Genomic DNA, 18,225 nt, shown 5'->3' on the forward strand with positions numbered 1-18,225 from the left:
ATCCACTCCCATGATTTTACTCATCATCTTTGTATCAATGACCCCCACATAGTGATCTCCACACTAGCTCTTGATGTCCATCTGACCACGTGTGTATTTTCACTTAAAGACTCAGAGGCACCTCCAACTCAGCAGGGCCAGTGTAGACCAGATCACCTTCTCCTTCAAACCTGCTACTTCTCCACTCAGGCCAGAGATGAGGGTTCATCTTGGCCGTCACCACTCTCACGATTCTGACCTAAATAATTGCAGACTGTTTGAAACCTTGTGCTTCTCTCAATTCCTGTTTATTACCACTTTAGTCCAGACCACAGTTTCTTCCTGTCTGGACTGGAAGCAAATGGCCCCTAAATGGTCGCATACAGAAGGTATATGATCTCCTTTCTGCTTAATAGATTTCAATGGCTTCCCTTTACTCTTAGTCTAATTTTTTTTTTTTTTACCATGGCCTACCATCCCTGAATGATCAGACCCCTGCCCGCTTCTTCAAGCTCATCTTAAGTCTCTTCCCATGAGATATAATATCCCTTACTTGCTGTGATTCATCTTTTAGTTTCTCAAACAGTTTAAGATTCTTCTTGCCTCAGGGCCTCAGAACATGAGATGGGATGGAGAAGTCAGAGGGCTGTGAAGAGAGCCCAGGGTCCAGCTGGGTTATGAATTGATACAAATCTATCTTTGCTCCAGAGATGAACCCTTCTTCCCCCATTCTTTGCTGTTCTACGGGGTCTTTAAATCTGCAAAACGCTCTGCTTCTTACCACGTCTCTCTTCATTGGGCCAACTCCTGCTCAGCCTTCATGTCTAGTTGAATGTCACCACCTCATGAAAGCCTCCCCTAGCCCTGAGTCTAGGTTAGTTGCTTTCTTAAATCTTTCACTTCTGATTAATAGAAATCATCACGATTATAATAAAATTATATAGTTAACTTTATAATGTCTGTTTCTTCAACTAGCTATTAAATCCATGTAGCTGGAGCCAGGCTCCAGGTGGGAGGCTAAAGCAGGAGGATCACTTGCACTCAGGAGTTTGAATCTGGCCTGGGCAACATAGTGAGACCCCCATCTCTATTTAAAAAATTAAATGAAATCCATAAGAGCAAAGATCACACCTGTCTTATTCACTACTTTTCTTCAACACCCAACATAAACTACAGCATAATAGGTTCTGAGTGAATAAGTGTGTATCTTGTAAAATCTCTGGCTTGGGGCAAAATTTATGGAGAAGCGATCTGCCTCTGTTTTGATTTGGGTGTCGTGATCATCAGACGTGAATGCGGAGATTATTATGTAGAGAGATTCAATTATTCATTTAATGCTGCATACTGACCAAAGGTACTCATTCAGCCTTGGTGACGGATGTATAATAGGATCAGTTTTGGAAATGACATCTGGGGCCTCTAAGTAATGCAGGAAGACTTCTTTAAATAGGCATAAGATTCTGGATTGTATACTGGACACAATGGCTTCATGACCTTGGAAAATATTTTTTCTCGAATAATAGTAAGGGGAGAAGCAGAATAGTGGGCTGAATTCTCATATTTCATATTGCTAGCAGATCGGTGGCGACGATGGCGAATGAGCATATTTAAGCAAAGTGCAGTGCTGTAATCAAATGAAGCCTTCTACATCGTTAATCTAATCCATACTTAATAGCATGTGCAGCTACTATTGCTCTAAAGGGCAGTTAGGCATCTATGTTAAGCTGTTTACTGGTTTTCTAGAACTCTAGGGGCTGTAATTAATAATATGTACTTTTTTACTTCACCAAGCCAAGCATTTCTACGATCACTTTCAGGAAATTGAAAGCAGGCACTCAAAAAACGTTGCTTCCTTTCTTTCCCTTCCAAGTGCAGGGACGAACCATTGACTCTTTCTGACCGGAAATGGTGGTAGGGAGGCAGAAGGCATTATAAGGAAAAGTCCAGGTCTACATTGGGTACAAGTGCAAGGTGTGTCCAGCTATTTTCCATGGTGTTGGCACCTATTGTTCCATCTGGTTGGATGGGAGCATTTTCCCAAATGTCTAAGATAGAGCTGCTTTTCTTAAGTATTTATTCTGAGCCAGGAGAGTTTTATGTATTCATGCCTTTATTTTTTATGACAACAATACCTTGAAAGAATAATTATTCTCTCCGTGTTACAGAGGAGAATACCAAGGTAGGTGATGTCTCAAGGTCATGTAGCTGAGAAGTAAGTGGCAGCCTGGGTCCAGGCTCCAGAAGCTGTGCACATCATTCTGTGCTATAGAGTCAGAGGTACGCTGTGTCACTTTTCTTAGGTTTTTTATGTCCCCCTTGTCCTCTCCAGCCAGGGTGTCAAGGAGGCCTCTGGAAGCTAAAGTCTCAATGTCAGCTCAATTCTGCTGGGGAGGGAGCGGTTGATGATACACAGATAAATGGGAACTGTCTGGAAAATTGGCAGTGCAGATGCTGCAGACATAGGAATGAGTCCTGGAGGAGGGGTCAGGTGGGATTAGGCTTGTGGGCTGGAGGAGTCAGTGACTGGAATTAGGAACTATGGGCTTGAACAGAATTCAGAGGTCATCTAGTTTAGTGGTTTTGAAGCTTTTAATTTAAGGACTGCTGCTATTAATTTTCTCCAGAGACTCTCTGTTTTAAAATGGTTTGACTGCTTACAAATTTTTGAAGAAATAATCCCATTTTCTGATTGCCTTAATCAAAGCTGTAATAGATGCCCTGGGCGTGGTAGCTCATACCTGTAATCCTAGCACTTTTGTGGGCCGAGGCAGGTGGACCAGTGAAGGCCAGGAGCCCGAAACCAGCCTGGCCAACATGGTGAAACCCTGTCTCTACTAAAAATATGAAAATTAGCCCAGCGTGGTGGTGGGTGCCTATAATCCCAGCTACTCAAGAGGCTGAGGCATGAGAATCCCTTGAACCTGGGAGACAGAGGTTGCAATGAGCTGAGATTGTGCCGCTGCTCTCCAGCCTGGCGACAGAGCAAGACTCCTTTCCCAAATGAATGAATGAATGAAAAAATAAGATGTAATAGATAACGGCCAAATAGAATTTCTGATTGGCATGAGGCATCCTGTCTTTCCACACAGTGGATGACTCCATCCAGACAGGGAGAAGCACTTTTTTTCTTCTCATTAAACTTTTTAAATGGGTCTCAAAATTCTGTGACAATTTTTGATCAAGTTGTTTCCGTGAAAAAGTACTGATTTTAAAAACTAATAACTTAAAACTGCCACACGCGAAAAAGAAAACCAAAGTGCTCCACAAAACATTCTCCTTTCCTTCTGAAGGTTTTACGACGCATTGTTATCATTAACCCGTCTTTTACCACTAAGCTTAAGTGACCAATTGAAACAAACAGTTCTGAGACCATTCTTCCACCACTGATTAAGACCAGGGTGGCAGGTCTTAGGGATAATCTTCATTTAGCCTTCCGAGCTTTCTGGGCAGACGTGGTGACCCTGCCAGCTCCCGCAGACTTCTTGTTCACTGCTTGGATGACACCCACGGCAACTGTCTGTCTCATATCACGAACAGCAGAGCAACCCAGGGGTGGATAGTTTGAGAAGTTCTCAACACACATGGGCTTGCCAGGAACCATATCAATGATGGCAGTATCACCTGACTTCAAGAATTTAGGGCCATCTTCCAGCTTTTTACCAGAATGGCGATCAATCTTTTCCTTTAGCTCAGCAAACCTTCATGCAATGTGAGCTGTGTGGCAATCCAGTACAGGGGCATAGCCAGTGCTGATTTGGCTTAGCTGGTCCAGGATAATCACCTGAGCAGTGAAGCCAGCTGCCTCCATTGGTGGGTTGTTTTTGCTGTCACCAGCAACATTACCATGACAAACATCCTTGACAGACATATTCTTGACATTGAAGCCCACATTGTCCCCAGGAAGAGCTTCACTAAAAGCTTCAAGGTGCATTTTGACAGATTTTACTTCGGTTGTAACATTGACTGAAGCAAAGGTGACCACCATCCCAGGTTTGAGAATACCAGTCTCCACTCGGCCAGTGGGAACAGTACCTACCAATACCACCAGTTTTATAGACATCCTGGAGAGGCAGGCGCAAGGGCTTGTCAGTTGGACGAGTTGGTGGTAGGATGCAGTCCAGAGCCTCAAGCAGTGTGTCATTCCACTGGCATTGCCATCCTTCCCTTGGACCAAGGCATGTTAGCACGTGGTTCCATCATGTTGTCACCATTTCAACCAGAAATTGGCACAAATGCTACTGTGTCAGGGTTGTAACCAATTTTCTTAATGTAAGTGCTGACTTCCTTAACGATTTCCTCATATCTCTTCTAGCTGTTGGGTGGCTCAGTGAGATTCATTTTGTTAACACCGACAATTAGTTGTTTCACACCCTGCGTGTAAGCCTGAGGGGCATTCTCTCCAGTCTGCACATTCTTGGAGATATCAGCTTCAAATTCACCAACACCAGCTGCAGCAATCGGGACAGCACAGTCAGCCTGAGATGTCCCTGTAATCATGTTTGTGATGAAATCTCTGTGTCCTGGGGCATCAATGACAGTCACGTAGTACTTGCTGGTCTCAAATTTCCACAAGGAGGTATCAATGGTGATACCACATTCACACTCAGCTTTCAGTTTATTTAAGACCCAGGCATATTGAAGGAGCCCTTTCCCACCTCAGCAGCCTCTTCCTCAAAGTTTTCAATGGTTCTTTTGTCGATGCCACCGCATTTGTAGATCAGATGGCCAGTAGTGGCGGACTTGCCTGAATCTACGTGTCCAATGATGATAATGTTAATATGAGTCTTTTCCTTTCCCATTTTGGCTTTTAGGGGTAGTTTTCACGACATCTGTGTTCTGGTGGCAAACCCATTGCAAAAAAGCGAGAAGTGCTTTTTAATGAGCTTGTGCAGACTTAAGAGAGGAGGTATTGGTAAACGTACAATTTCCATGAGGCTTTTTCAAATTTTGGAAATTGCTGAGACTACTCATCCCCTGCTATGAGTGCCATCACTCTAGTGGCCCCAGGGGCTATTGGCTCCACTCTAGTGGCCTCAAGGGTGAATGGCTTTCCCCAAGGGAAACCATCGACTCAGACCTATTTTCTTATTTATTGTTGAAACTGAGTTCCAGACAAGTTAAGTAAAATCTTTGCAGTCACCAAGTGAGTTAGTGCCTAAAAGGGGTATCGAATAATGGAACCCATGTGTCACCTGGGACCCACTGTCCCCTCAGAGATACAAAGGTGACTGATTCATTCTGTAGCCAGTTCTGTCACTTATCAAAGTTGAAAGATCTTCCTGTCATTTTAAATTCTGAGTTTATGTTCTTACGATCCAGTTCCCATTTCCTTGGAGTGTTATGTCTGCTTCTCCCTAAATTGCCCCAGGACTAAAGCTGATTCCTGCATTCCACGGTTAAAACTACTCATCCAAGTGTTTTGAGGGGGGACACATGTCAGAATGGGCAATTTTTGCCACTGAGCTATCTTGCCTCCTTCCTTCCTTCCTTCCTTTCTTCCTTCTTTTTTGATGAAGTTTTACTCTTGTTGCCCAGGCTGGAGTGCAATGGCGCAATATTAGTTCACTGCAACCTCTGCCTCCCAGGTTCTAGCGATTCTCTGTCTCAGCCTCCTGAGTAGCTGGGACTACAGGCTCATGCCACCACACCCAGCTAATTTTTTTGTATTTTTAGTAGAGATGGGGTTTCACCATGTTGGCCAGGCTGGTCTTGAACTCCTGACCTCAAGTGATCCACCCACCTCAGCCTCCCAAAGTGCTGGGATTACAGGTGTGAGCCACGGCACCCGGCCTCTTCTTTCTTTTCATTTCTGATCTCTTCCCTTTCCTTCTGCCTTGTGCTTCACTCCCAGGGTGGAAGAACCCATTTGCTTCTTCCCTAATTTCCTTCAGTGGCTCCATAGATAACCACATTGTCATCACAGATTTCAGGGGCTTCTCTCACTGTTTTCATCTTCCTTACCTCCAAAGCCAGGATCACAGACAAACAGAGATTCTTATTCTCCACTGTTTTCCAAACTCAGGTGTAAGGACACAGAGTAGACATGGAGGAGATGGGACGGCTGTTTTTCTTAGAGAATAAAGGCTTATTGCTTAAAAAGAAAAATCCCATCAAAACCTCATCTCTGTGCTCCCTGTTCAAAACACATACGTACCTTCATACCTGAGATTTTACTTGGCAGTTGTATCAAACCTGTTATATTAGTCAGCTCAGGATGCCATAGCAAAATACCACAGACTGGGTGGCTTAAACAACAGAAACTTATTTTCCACTATTCTGGAGGCTGGGAAGTCCAAAATCAAGGTGCTGGCAAGGCAGGTTTCATTCTGAGTCCTCTTCTCTTGGCTTGGAGGTGGCTGTCATCTCACTGTGTGCACACGAGACCTCTTCTTTGAATGCCCTTGGGAGTGGTGGGGGGAAGACAGAAAGCTCTCTAGTGTCTTTCTCATAAGGGCACTAATCTCATCCTGAGGGCCCCACCCTTATGACCTCATCTAACCTTAATCACCTCCAAAAGTTCTCTCCTTCAAGTACCATCACACTGGGGAAAGGGCTTTAAAGTAGACATTTTGGTGAGACACAAACATTCAGGCCATAGCACCTGGGAAGACGTTTTGCTAGTTTTCCAGATGAGAAACCAAGCCTTAGAGAAGTAAATCTATTAGACTGAGCCTATGAGAGAGGACTGAAGGTGAGAGTGTGCATGATGATGGCCTATCCAGGCACACTGAGGCCCTCCCAGCTCCTCCCCTTTTTCCTACCTGCTCAGGAGCACAAAACTATCTCTTCTAACTTCTTAGAAGGGCGTAATTGTTTTAAAATAGGTGCACAAATTCTTAGACACTCTTCCCTTCAATTCCCTTTCCCTTGAATGTGGGCTATACTTACTGGTTCACTTTTAACAAATAGAATATAGCGGAAGCGATGGTGTGAGATTTCTGGAGTTAGGTCATAAAAGATCCTGCAACTTCCTCCTTATTCTTTCTGGCATCTTTGGCTCTGGGGAGGACAGCTGCCATGTTGTGAGGACACTCAAGAAGCCCTGTGAAGGGGAACCAAGGCCACCTGCCAACAGCACAGTGAGTGTGCCATGTTACCCACGCATCTGCTAGCCCCATCAATCCACCAGGTAACTGCAACCCTGGGTGTCCTTCTGACAAAGCCTCAGTAGAAATCCTGAGATGGAATTCCTAGTTGTCACTCTGAGACTCCTGAGCTACAGAAGCTGTGAGATAACAAATGTGTGTTGTTTTAAGCAGCTAAATGTTGAAGACAGCAATAGATAACTAATACAAAGAGGAAACTATTTGACTCTATACTCAGTTCTCCATTCTCCATGTTATCCATGAGGCCAAGCCAGATTCACATTTCTCATGCTCCCAAACAGCCAGTGGGTCAAAGAAGAAATTAAAAGAGAAATTTAAAAATATCTTGAGACAAACAAAAGTGGATACACAACATACCGTAAAACCTGTATCTCAATTTTTCATAATACAAACAGAATTATATTAGGAAAGAAGGATGGTGCAGTAATTTACCTGTGGAAATGACTTTAGAAGTGTGGCATAATCATTAAAACCATGGACTGTCATTCAACAGCGGGATGACCAAAGGTAGATTATATAGCTTCTCTGGGTCTCATTTTTACTACATGAAAAAATGGAGATATTAATAGTGCTTCATGGTTTTACATGATAATTAATGAGCTAATATATATCAAGTACTTAGCAAAGTAGCCAGCAAATGACTTTAGTCAATGTTCATATTACCATTAACGTAAGTATCAGGGATACTGGAAGAATTACACACACAAACAGATGATGAATTGGAAGTGCAGAGCCTGTGTTTTCTCCCAGGTTAATCTGTGATCGACTCACGATTTAATGAGCTGGATTAGTACGGTTGTTCAAAAACTTCTACTGTCAAATATGATCTACAGAATGTTTGATTATTAAATCCCAATAGAGCAAATGTAAGAGAAAAAAAATGACTATCAGTTTCCTCTTAGAGAAAACAGCAATAATGCCACATTATTACTGTATACATACATACCAAGTGGCTTAAAATAAGTGATTAGCTTAATACATTGTAGTTCTTAATAAATGGTAGCTATTGTTAATATCTTATCAGCTGTAGAGCTTTTTTCAGGTGAGTTTCTGTTTCAGATGCCCACTTCCCTCAAAGTACCAGCCTCAAACTAAAGTCAGTATGCATTGCCTGGAAGGCTGACTGCCTAAACCTTCCAGGCCAGGGGACTTGTGAACCCTGAAAATCTGAGACACGTCTCAATTAATTTAGAAAGTTTATTTTGCCGAGGTTGGGGACACGTGGCTGTGACACGACCTCAGGAAGTTCTGACGACATGGGCCCAAGGTCGGGGCACAGTTTGGTTTTATGCATTTTAGGGAGACATGAGACATCAATCAATATATGCAAGAAGTACATTGGTTCCGTCCAGAAAGATGGGGACAACTCAAAACAGGGAGGGGACTTCCAGGTCACAGGTAGCTGAGAGACACATGGTGGCATTTTTTTGAGTTTCCGATTCTTTTCCAAAGGAGGCTATCAGGTATGCATCTATCGCATTGAACAGACGGATGACTTTGAATAGAAGGGGAGGCAGGTTTGCCCTGAGCAGTTCCCAGCTTGACCTCTCCCTTTAGCTCAGTGATTTTGGGGCCCCAATATTTTCCTCTCACAGACTCGGGATGTCTTCTGTAGTTCAATATGGATCGCCTCAGAGTAGAGAGCTTCAGGCTCCCTCTCCTTATCTTCTGCTAACCTCCATTTTTACTCCTACCCTTTCATCTCAGAATTTTAGCTTTGATGTTTCCCACTTCCTTCCTTTGGTTACTTTAACCGAAGTGAGTCAGGTCTTACTGAAAAACTGACCACAGCCTTTCAGCTCCCACCCTTCCCCAGACGAGGGCTGCCCAGGCAGAGCGTGAGGGAGACCAGTGTTTACGCAGCCCATTTTTTCCTCCTCTCTCCTCCAAGTCACGAGGCTTTGAGTAGGGCTTCCCCAGCCACCATGCCCCTCCCAGCAGACCGCAGTTCAGAAGCCAATCTCACATACGTCTGGTGGCTTAGAGAGGGGACAGAAAGAGCAGCAGCTTGTGTCCTCGGCTAATCTCTCAAGTGGGCTAATTTGCTTATTTTCAACTCTGTTGGGTCCAGCCCTGTTGCCACGAATCTCAGCTCAAAGAGGCTTTGGCGGGAGTTTTTAGTCGTGATGACCAATAACAACCAACTATAGGCACTGCGACCACCTCCTAGTGCCAGAAGTCCTGTTAGCTCATTATCTTAATCCTCAGGAAAACCCAGGCAAATTCGTATTCACACTAAAAAGTTCCCCTGGCTGGGCACGGTGGCTCACACCTATAATCCCAGCACTTTGGGAGGCTGAAGAGGGCGGATCACTTGAGGTCAGGAGTTCCTAACCAGCCTGGCCAGCATAATGAAACCCCGTCTCTACTGAAAATACAAAAAATTAGCCGGGCGTGGTGGCACGTGCCTGTAGTCCCAGAGTCCCAGAGTCCCAGCTTCTTGGGAGGCTGAGGCAGGAGAATCGCTTGAAACTGGGAGGCGGAGGTTGCAGTGAGCCGAGATTGTGCCATTGCACTCCAGCCTGGGAGACAGAGTGAGACTGTCTTAAAAAAAAAAAAAAGAGACAAAAAACCTTTCCTGTTTACTTTTCTAATTTTGGTACCTACAGAATCTCCTCATCTTTGGAAATCAGCATGATCTTTAGGGATTTAGGAGCAAATCTTTAAAGGATTGCGTTGTGGGAAGACCACGGTGTCTCTGCTGTTGGCTTTAAAGTGAGAATAGCTTTTTCTCTGATCAGGTTTGGAACCTTCCCTCTCTCCTGGGAGAGGGTAGCTGGCTTCCTTTCTCTGAAATGCAGAATTCACTCATCCACCTTGTTTGTCTTGGGAGCTTTGAGGGAACGATCATAGTCAGACAAGATTCAACTGACACCAGAACGTGATGTGAATAAGATACATTTATTTATTCAAAATAAAAATCTGCTATGAAGACAGACAAACAATGTAACATTCCCAGAGGAATTGAATCACTTCTTGTTAAAACTGAGTTCTATTAGAACCAAATTTACTATTATTATTATTATTTTGAGATGGAGTCTCACTCTGTTGCCCAGGCTGGAGTACAGTGGTGTGATCTCAGCTCACTGCAACCTGCGCCTCCCTGGTTCAAGTGATTCTCCTGCTTCAGCCTCCCAAAGAGCCGGGATTACAGGCACGCACCACCACGCCTGGCTAATTTTTGTATTTTTTAGTACAGAGGGGGTTTCACCATGTTGGCCAGGTTGGTTAGGAACTCCTGACCTCAAGTGATCTGCCCGCCTTGGCCTCCCAAAGTGCTGGGATTACAGGCATGAGCCACCACGCCCGGCCTAGAACCAAATTTAGGTCGTTATAAATAACAAGCTGGCCACAGCTTTCAAGAATGAAGTGGTTGGGGAATGAGGTTAGGGGAATCCCTCCGAACCACTGGAAGGTGAATTAATCATCAAAGGGGCTCCCTGGTTTCTCTTCCTAAGAGTCTTTGTAGCAGTTAGGAAACCCCAGGCCCAGAGACAAGAGAAATTAGAGGGAGGTCAGGGAGAACAGCTCAACAGCTAGAAAGCGTGGTCAGGCTTGGAATGAAAGCTTCCGTCGGCTCCCCAAGGAACGTATTTTTTTCTCTCCCTTACATAACTTACAATTTATCTTAAAACACTTGAATACCATAGTGTGTCACCCTATGGAAACAGCTTAAAAAAAGGTGAAAATAATAAATATTGAAAAAAAAATGATAATATTGGGCTTCTTTCTAAATTGTTCACAGAGAAGCTCAGTAAATAAATAGAAATGAGGGTTGAGGTATCAGAAGTAATAAATATGCCAGGAGAGAGGTACAACAAGGTTTCCCGAGGGGTCGGGTCAGCTATCCCAGAACCCTGGACCCAATTTTGGAGACCTCCAATTTATGTCCTAGAGTCTATGGAGTCGCTGCCCTGACGTTTCAGTTTTGCGTCTTCATTGTCATGTAGGCTTCTATGTAGTCGATGAAGATGTCAAACTCACTCATGGCTTTGTAGATGCCTTTCTCTTGGAGCTGCGTAGGGAGATAAACAGTCAGTTAAAATCCCTTCTGGGGACCAGATAGACTCCCCTCCTCCATGCTCATGGATGGGCATGACCTTGAGTGCAGAGGCTGCTTGTCCTCCCTCACGCTGGGAAGTAAACCGGAGGATAGGCCCAGCTGCCTTGGAAAAGGCTGAGCACTGACCTTCATCTCCTCCAAGCCTGAAGTACAGCTACTGGCTAGCAAGGGGAGCATTCACTTTGCAAAGCACCGTCTTCGAAATGGTGCCTATTCAACAATTTTAAGGGTCATGTGTTCACAGGATGATTATGCAGGGTCTGATGAAAAGACATTAGAGGAAGCACTTCGAAAGCAAGATGGTGGGAGAAGCAGAGAAGGGAGCCTTTTAAATGTCTGTGCTCTTCCACCAATGAGCGGACCCTGCCCTGCCGCTCTGGCCTACTGTGAGAGGTTCACATCCCCGATGTTGGCACTCTGTTCAGTGTCTGTTCCCAGCCCACAAGGAGGACATAGGCCACATGGTTTCTGGGAAATCAGATGTAAAAAGTTCATGCGCAGCTGGAAGTGTGAAACCCCATTTGGTTTGGGAGCTGACATTCTCAGGCACCTTAGGAGGTGCAAGGGGCAGAAGGAAAGTGGGCTTGAACCAACTCCAGGCAAGTGAGAATCTGACTTCCTGCTCATTCTGAGTTCTGGGGAGTCTGGGCTGAACCCCCAGGTGTATTTGTATGTGCGCATTTGTGTGCCGGCTTCCTGCACGTGTGGGTTCAGCCTAGATTCCCAACAAGCTACTTTCTGTACTTTCTGTTTCCTTTGTCACTCTCCCCAGCACACAGCTCGCTGTGTTCATAGGCTGGCCGGCCAGCCCAACCCGCAAGCCTGCAAAGGCGGTGAGCAGTCATTTAGAAACCCCCAGAGACGCTTAACAGAAAACAAACACAACCAAGGCGGCAGCTCCTCACTGGCTGAGCAGGTCATACCATCTGTCAGGTTCCCACACTCCCTCCAATGAAGGATGGGGCCTACTGAGTCCCCGCCACTTTCCACGCTTCGGGGTTGGGAGGTGGGCATGGGCTGTACTCTGCAGACCCTCTCTGCCACCGTCCAGGCTCACCTTACTGACGGCATTCTTCACCTGCGCCACTGCCTTGCTCTTGTTTTCACAGGGAAGAAATCGATGCTGTGGAAGAAAAGAGAAAGTGTTGGTGATCCTGGCTCCCAGCTCCATGTCCATCACACTTGGGGTTGGCATGAAGAGGGGGCCAGATTTATCCTAATGCCTCATCTCACAGCTCCCAGAGAGAAGTGAATCCTGCTTCACACTTACTCATTATCCAAGGGTCAGAGAAGAACCATGGCCCTGGGAGATAAAATGTATTTCTCCAGGACCTACCCTGAGATGTTTGCAAGGCTTGGATGACAACCCAGGTCTTGGGATTCCTTCCTCCCCCAGAACTCTACAGCATCGCCAGCCCTTTTCTGCCTCTCTATCCTGTCCCTCCCCATCAGTCACAGCCACCGAAGACCATTTCTAAGCACTCAAGGAGGGAAGCTACTTAAACCAAACCTTTCACATAGCGCTGTCCTACAAATAGACATCGACTGATTTTCCAATATTGGTGAGGGAACAAGGGAAACCATTGGTAGTGATAGCATCATTTCAGTTGGAGAAATAATTACCTGGAGGAATTACTAATAGACATTAGCCCAGTCATGAATAGCCCCCCGTCCCTTCTAAAATGCCAGGGAAAATCCTGTCAGTTAATTGGGCCCTTCTTAGAGCTTTGCTTTCAAAATGTTGAGATTAAAAGAGGTGAGTGATGTTTCCTCTGCTCGAGAGCCTTAGCTCCCAGCCCAGGGTCTAGTTACAAAGACGCAGTGGAGGCCTGACTGAAGCTCTGGGCTCCTTTCATGAAGAGAGAGGGGAGTAGTTAATAACCCACAAATGACTCACAAATAACAGGAAAGCTATTTGCAAATTTCACATGTAAATGCCTAGCAGCCACCCCCTACGCCTGCTTAGAGAGAAATGAGCAAGAAATCTGATTCTAGGAGTCTTTCCACATTTACAGCTAGCTCTGCCAGTCTGTGCCCTTGGTGTGTCTCTGGATGTGAGTATCCCTGCTGGTCTGTAGGAGATCGTGTTTTGGGGACAGCTGCAAGGGAAAGAACTGGTCTACTACTCACACAGCGTCGCAGCCTCAGCCTGAAGGTCTTCAGCTTTTCCCCCAGGGAATTCACGTGCTCCTTGACGTCTGGGTCATGGTTCTCTGCTTGGGGCATCACCTCCTCCAGGTAAAACTGGATCATCTCAGACAACGCTTGGCAACCCAGGTAACCCTAAGGTCAGGAGCCAAAGGTGAGTGAGAGATTGGTGGAGGTGGCTGGGAAGAGGGATGCTGCCACTAGCTGGAGAGGACAGCTTGGTTCCAGCGATCCTCCTTCACCAGAAGCCTCCCCGCAAGGACTGAGCCCTTTGTAAACCCTCTGACTGCTGGCTGTGCTGAGTCAAGCTCTTCCCACTTCTCCTTTTCAAAGTGAAGGAAACAGACCCAACTCCCTACACTCAGAAAGCAGAGCCTCCCTTCCCTTAATCACACTGCGCACTCCCCCAGCACCCTGCCCCTGCTCTCACCTTAAAGTCCTCCAGCAAGGACTCCTTTAACAGCATGCTGTCCAGCTGATCCTTCTTTTGCTGCATGAAGAACAAAAGGAGAATGAACTTGAGGTTTGGGGAAATAACTGAAATGCAGTCTTTTTGATGCCCTTTCATTTAGAGTTTTTTTTTTTTTAATTAAATTGGCTCTGGCCCAAAAATCAAAAGGGGAGTTTTAAAAACAGAGGATTCAACGGTGATGGAACCATCACTTAAATCAGGTCCTCCTCCTCAGAGTCAAGTTACTTAAAAACTCTGGCTGATTTTGAAGCGAAAGCAGAAGCTTGACTCAGTCCTGGTCTTCTTTCTGCAGAGCTACATTAGGCTTTAAGGGACACCTATGTCAACCCTTGGGTGCCTTGAGCCCCTCTCACATCCTGTTCTCTGGTTTTCTTTCTCCCTTCTGTAGACATCCTGTTCAGCTTGGAAAAATCCTAGGGAATAGAAATCTCCTTCTGATGCAGGTTTCCCTCATGTAGAGTGCTTCCCCAAACCACCAGTCTTTCAGGTCTGGAAAGGCTCTAAGCAGAGGCAATGTACGTTTCCCTGCTACAGGGCATGGGGAGCATCTTCACCTCCAATCAGACCCTTCTTTAATTCTCCTAATCGATAAAGTATAGAGCATCAGCAGGATCTTATAAGAAGTTTCTCAGCAAGGGAAAGAGTGCATTTACCTTTTAAGGCAGCTTTTCCTGCACATTTACTGCATCATCTGGGCTTAGCTTAACTCACTAAACCCATGGCTTGATCTAGGATTCTCTTAAAAATTTAAGTTTGGGGGAATGGGTGTGGGGAATGGAGGTGGAGGGGATGGAGGAGGAGAGTTCTTCTTATCGCTCCAGGAGAATGCCTAGTTCAGGCAGTCCTAGGAAGGGAGAAAGGACAGGAGGGAATCATACTCACAAAGAAAGTCTTCACTCTGCTGAAGGCAACTCGGAGCTCTCGAAGCATGTGAGGCAGGTTGCCTGGAAAGTGGGTGCAGCTGTTCTCAGACTGGGTGCCCTGGCCTGGGCTGGCCCTCACCCCAGTCAGGAAGACCAGGCAACAGAGCAGAGCTGAGCTGTGCATGCCTCTTCTGTGAGTCTGTCTTGTGGTTTGGTTTTGCAAGAGCAAGCCCCTGGTATGTAGACCTTCACCTCTCTGTCCCCCTTTTATATCGTGGGTTCAGGGAGGTCTTTTCATTCATAAAAAGCCGCAGTCACAGGTTTCCCGGCACAGGACTTTTTCTGCTTAGAGCTCCTCCTTCTCTAAACCTCTCTAATAGTTTTTAATTTTTGCATGGTAAGCAAAAAGGATGGTTGAACATGAACTTCTGCATTATGGCTATTTTTAGGATAGGCTACCTCTTTTAGAATAGTGTTTTAGCTTCTCAATTTAAAAAAAAGTTAATTTCCTGGGGAGAACAGCTGTCCTGTGCGCAGAGGCCCACGGCTGTGGGTTCCCATTCGCGTGTTCCTAGGTCACAGTGACGTGGACAACTTGGCCATTCCAGAATACAATGGGATTGAGAAATAATTGCATGCCCCCAACCTGGAGTGAGTACCCAAGACGTCTCCTTGCTAACTTGGGCAGTCACCTTAGGTATCTGGGGCTTAGTTTCCCCAAGTAAAAACGAGGGGCTGGGCTAAATATCCTCAAAGCTCCCCAGCAGCTCTTCCATTTTACATCCCAGAGACTGGCTTCCTACAGGACAGGCAGAGTCACAGGCTGTGCTCCGGGCTCCTTTACCCCTGATTTCACCTGGCTTCTCAGGTGCATGTTTCCACCTCCTCAGCTGTCCCAGCTGTCCCCCTCCCCACCTGTGCTTGAGGGAAGTGGGAAAGAGTAGTCTGCACTAGCTGAAAGATTGTTACGTGCCGGTCAGGTAGTGCTCACCATGACCCCTACCACCATCTCTATCTTATAGTGAGCAAACTGAGGCACAGAGATGTTACGTCACCTGTACAAGGGTACACCAGTGCCAGCTGAGAATTTGGTTCCCTCACCCTACTCTATGCCATCTCCAGTACATAGAATGAAAACTTGGATTAAATAGGCCTTGGGGTTTCTTTTAGTTGTAAGCTTCTGTGGCTGGAGTCTAAAGTTTAAAAGATGGGGAGGAAGAAGTAGAAATAACAAGGAAAAGAAGTCAGGATTCCGTGGAGGCTGGATAGGAGGTCCCTTACTGTCCTCTTTCCCATCCCTGCTTCCCCTTCCCAAAGTAGCCTTAGTAGTGTTGTCTGTATTTGTGTGTGTGTGTGTGTGTGTACAAGGTAAGGGGAGCCAGTTGTGTTGCAGCGAGGAGTGTTGTTCTACCTGGGGAAGGATTGGGGCAGTGACATCAGGACGTCTTCAGATACCTGGAAAGCCTCTGGGGATCCTTTGATTGTGCCTTCACCTTCCCCTTTCACCGGGGCTTTGCCTGCTGTTCCAGTTTAGGCAGTAACTGGGAGGAGCACTGGCCCAGGTGCAGGAGGCCTGGGCTCTGCCCTGGCCCTGTCACTCTATACCCAGGGCAAGTCACTCATCCTCCCTGTGTCTGTTTTTCATCTGTCCCAGCAGGGCAACAGCACGTGTCCTCCTGCCTGCCTGGGATCGTTGAGCTTAAGTAGCCACAGACCCAATGGAGGGCGTTCCCAGTGTTCTGCTAGTTCCTCACCTTCCTGCATCACCAATGGGACATCTCCAATGGCAGTAGGTTCTGAGCCTGCTCCACTGGAGAAGGTCGCTCACTGCAAGGGGTGCAGACACCTTGGGGCCCAGCCAGCCTGGAGCGAGTGGGAGGGAGGGATGAGAGGGCCCAGGCCCACCCTGTGGATGTCCCTGTGTGGTGACCTGTGGATCAGGGTCAGGGGGCTGTGGCCTCTCTTCCCAACTCTTTAGGGAGTATCAGTGTAGAAACCTAAGAATCAGGAAGTGAGAAAGAGTCTTCTAGAAACTAGTATGGAGCTAACTCAGGACTTACTGCTCCTGCCAGACTTATACTGCTTTGAGAGTTCTGTCTGACTTCTGCTGCCAGGAAGCAGAGAGAAAGGAACTTGGAGCTGGATTTCCCCTGCTTCCATCTGTCTCCTTTCCTCTTGGCTCCTGGGTTTTCTGGACTGTGTCTGTGTTAGCCTGCCAGGCTGACCTTCTCTCTGAGCTGGGTGTTCCAGAAGCAGACTCAGCATGGACGCCAGGCAGGGCAGGGGGTCTGAACTCTGGGTGAGGTTGTGAACCCTTCTTTTGTTTTTCATCATGCCCTGTGCTCACCTCACTAGGAAATCCGCACCTCTCCGCGGTTGCCATTCACGTACACACCATGCCTCGCCCAATCAGCTCTGAGCTCCCTAAAGCAGGACATTGTTTTATTAATCTTTGCATACTTGGTACCTAGCAATGAGTCTGGCCCATGGAAGGTACCAACTCTATTTGGGATGGGCAAAGAAGCGTGCCTTGTGAGCCTGGAGGGTGCGAGGCTAAGGAGGTGGTCTGGGCACAGGTGGGCACTCAGATGGAGGAGAGTGACTCAGGGAGGCAGGCAGCCTCCCTTCAATTTTGTTATTATTTGAGATGTGTATGTAAACACACACACGCACACACACGCACAAAATGACAGAAAGAAGGGAGGTGTGTAAAAGCCATCTATAATCTATTAAACAGGGTTGAGGTTGGGATCTGACTTCCTTTGTTTTGAAACGTGTAGCCAATTATCTCAAGCCGTTTGCTCAAGAGTTGATTCTTTCCCCATTGATTTGAAATTACTCTCCGCTCTCATTTCAGAGTTTCAGAATTTGAGTGGTTAGAGAGAACCATAGGCAAGTTCCTTGATGTAAGTTCTCATCTCACGAATGGAGATAACAGCTTCTCTATCGATATGTCTCGTAGTATTGCTGTCAAGAGATGGATATGAACATTTGCGTAAAGACCTTGTGCCCTTATGTTGACAAAGCAACAAGAGCAACAAATAGGGCTCCAGTTTCTCAAGTGTTTGAAGATATCTGTTCATCTGAAAAGTCACTGGGGTCCACAGGGAAAAGTCCCAAACCTGTAGGTCACGTTTGAGACATAAATGCCACCACTCACATGTGAGATTTGGGTTTTGATTTTGGTACACGTCAGGAGCCCATGCAGGGAAGGAAGTGAGAAGGCAGGCACTTGTGGATGGTTAGAGCGTCAGCCTGGGCGCAGTTGAGTCCTGTGAATTTCAAGGATACAAATACTTTTTTCAGACTGTGAGCTTCTGGAGGTCAAAAGGCCTGAGTCCAGTTTGCCCTCAAGCCCAGATGCATAGCAGGCATCTAATCGATGGTTATTACACTGATTTTAAATGAATTTTTTTCCAGGACAGGGACACACTGGGAAATCAGAAGGTTGTGGGATGGGGAATACCTCTCTTCTTCCATCCCTGCTCCAAACTCTTCTCTCATTTCTGTATTTAGCTGCTGATAAGGGAAAACCTGACTAAGCATGGCTTTTAAAAAAGGGGATTTTATTTTGTTTTCTGTCTCACTCATCAA

At 46.2% G+C, this 18,225-nt stretch overlaps 1 protein-coding gene and 1 pseudogene across 1 annotated transcript; both read right to left on the bottom strand.

Moving 5' to 3' along the window:
- Nucleotides 1–3,400: 3,400 nt before the first annotated feature.
- Nucleotides 3,401–4,778, bottom strand: LOC105722095 (elongation factor 1-alpha 1-like; annotated as a pseudogene).
- A 5,189-nt stretch (nucleotides 4,779–9,967) lies between these two features.
- Nucleotides 9,968–14,968, bottom strand: IL10 (interleukin 10). The gene is made up of 5 exons (XM_012459203.2): nucleotides 14,651–14,968; nucleotides 13,727–13,786; nucleotides 13,279–13,431; nucleotides 12,206–12,271; nucleotides 9,968–11,100 (listed from the first exon to the last, which is right to left on the bottom strand). The coding sequence occupies exons 1-5, from the start codon at nucleotides 14,813–14,815 to the stop codon at nucleotides 11,008–11,010; spliced, it is 537 nt and encodes a 178-aa protein (XP_012314626.1). The 5' UTR covers nucleotides 14,816–14,968; the 3' UTR covers nucleotides 9,968–11,007.
- Nucleotides 14,969–18,225: the final 3,257 nt, after the last annotated feature.

This window comes from Aotus nancymaae, unplaced genomic scaffold (genome assembly GCF_030222135.1).
Source record: "Aotus nancymaae isolate 86718 unplaced genomic scaffold, 86718_ANA_hifiasm-v0.15.2.pri h1tg000039l, whole genome shotgun sequence".
Taxonomy (NCBI): domain Eukaryota; kingdom Metazoa; phylum Chordata; class Mammalia; order Primates; family Aotidae; genus Aotus; species Aotus nancymaae.

What these genes read in the sequence shown, in the direction of transcription:
- IL10 (XM_012459203.2), bottom strand. Translation starts at nt 14,815, where the DNA reads ATGCACAGCTCAGCTCTGCTCTGTTGCCTGGTCTTCCTGACTGGGGTG. An exon ending in GCAGAGTGAAGACTTTCTTT is followed by an intron (nt 13,787 to 14,650) that starts GTGAGTATGATT and finishes TTCTTCATGCAG; the next exon opens with CAAAAGAAGGATCAGCTGGA. An exon ending in GGCTGAGGCTGCGACGCTGT is followed by an intron (nt 12,272 to 13,278) that starts GTGAGTAGTAGA and finishes TTTCTTCCACAG; the next exon opens with CATCGATTTCTTCCCTGTGA.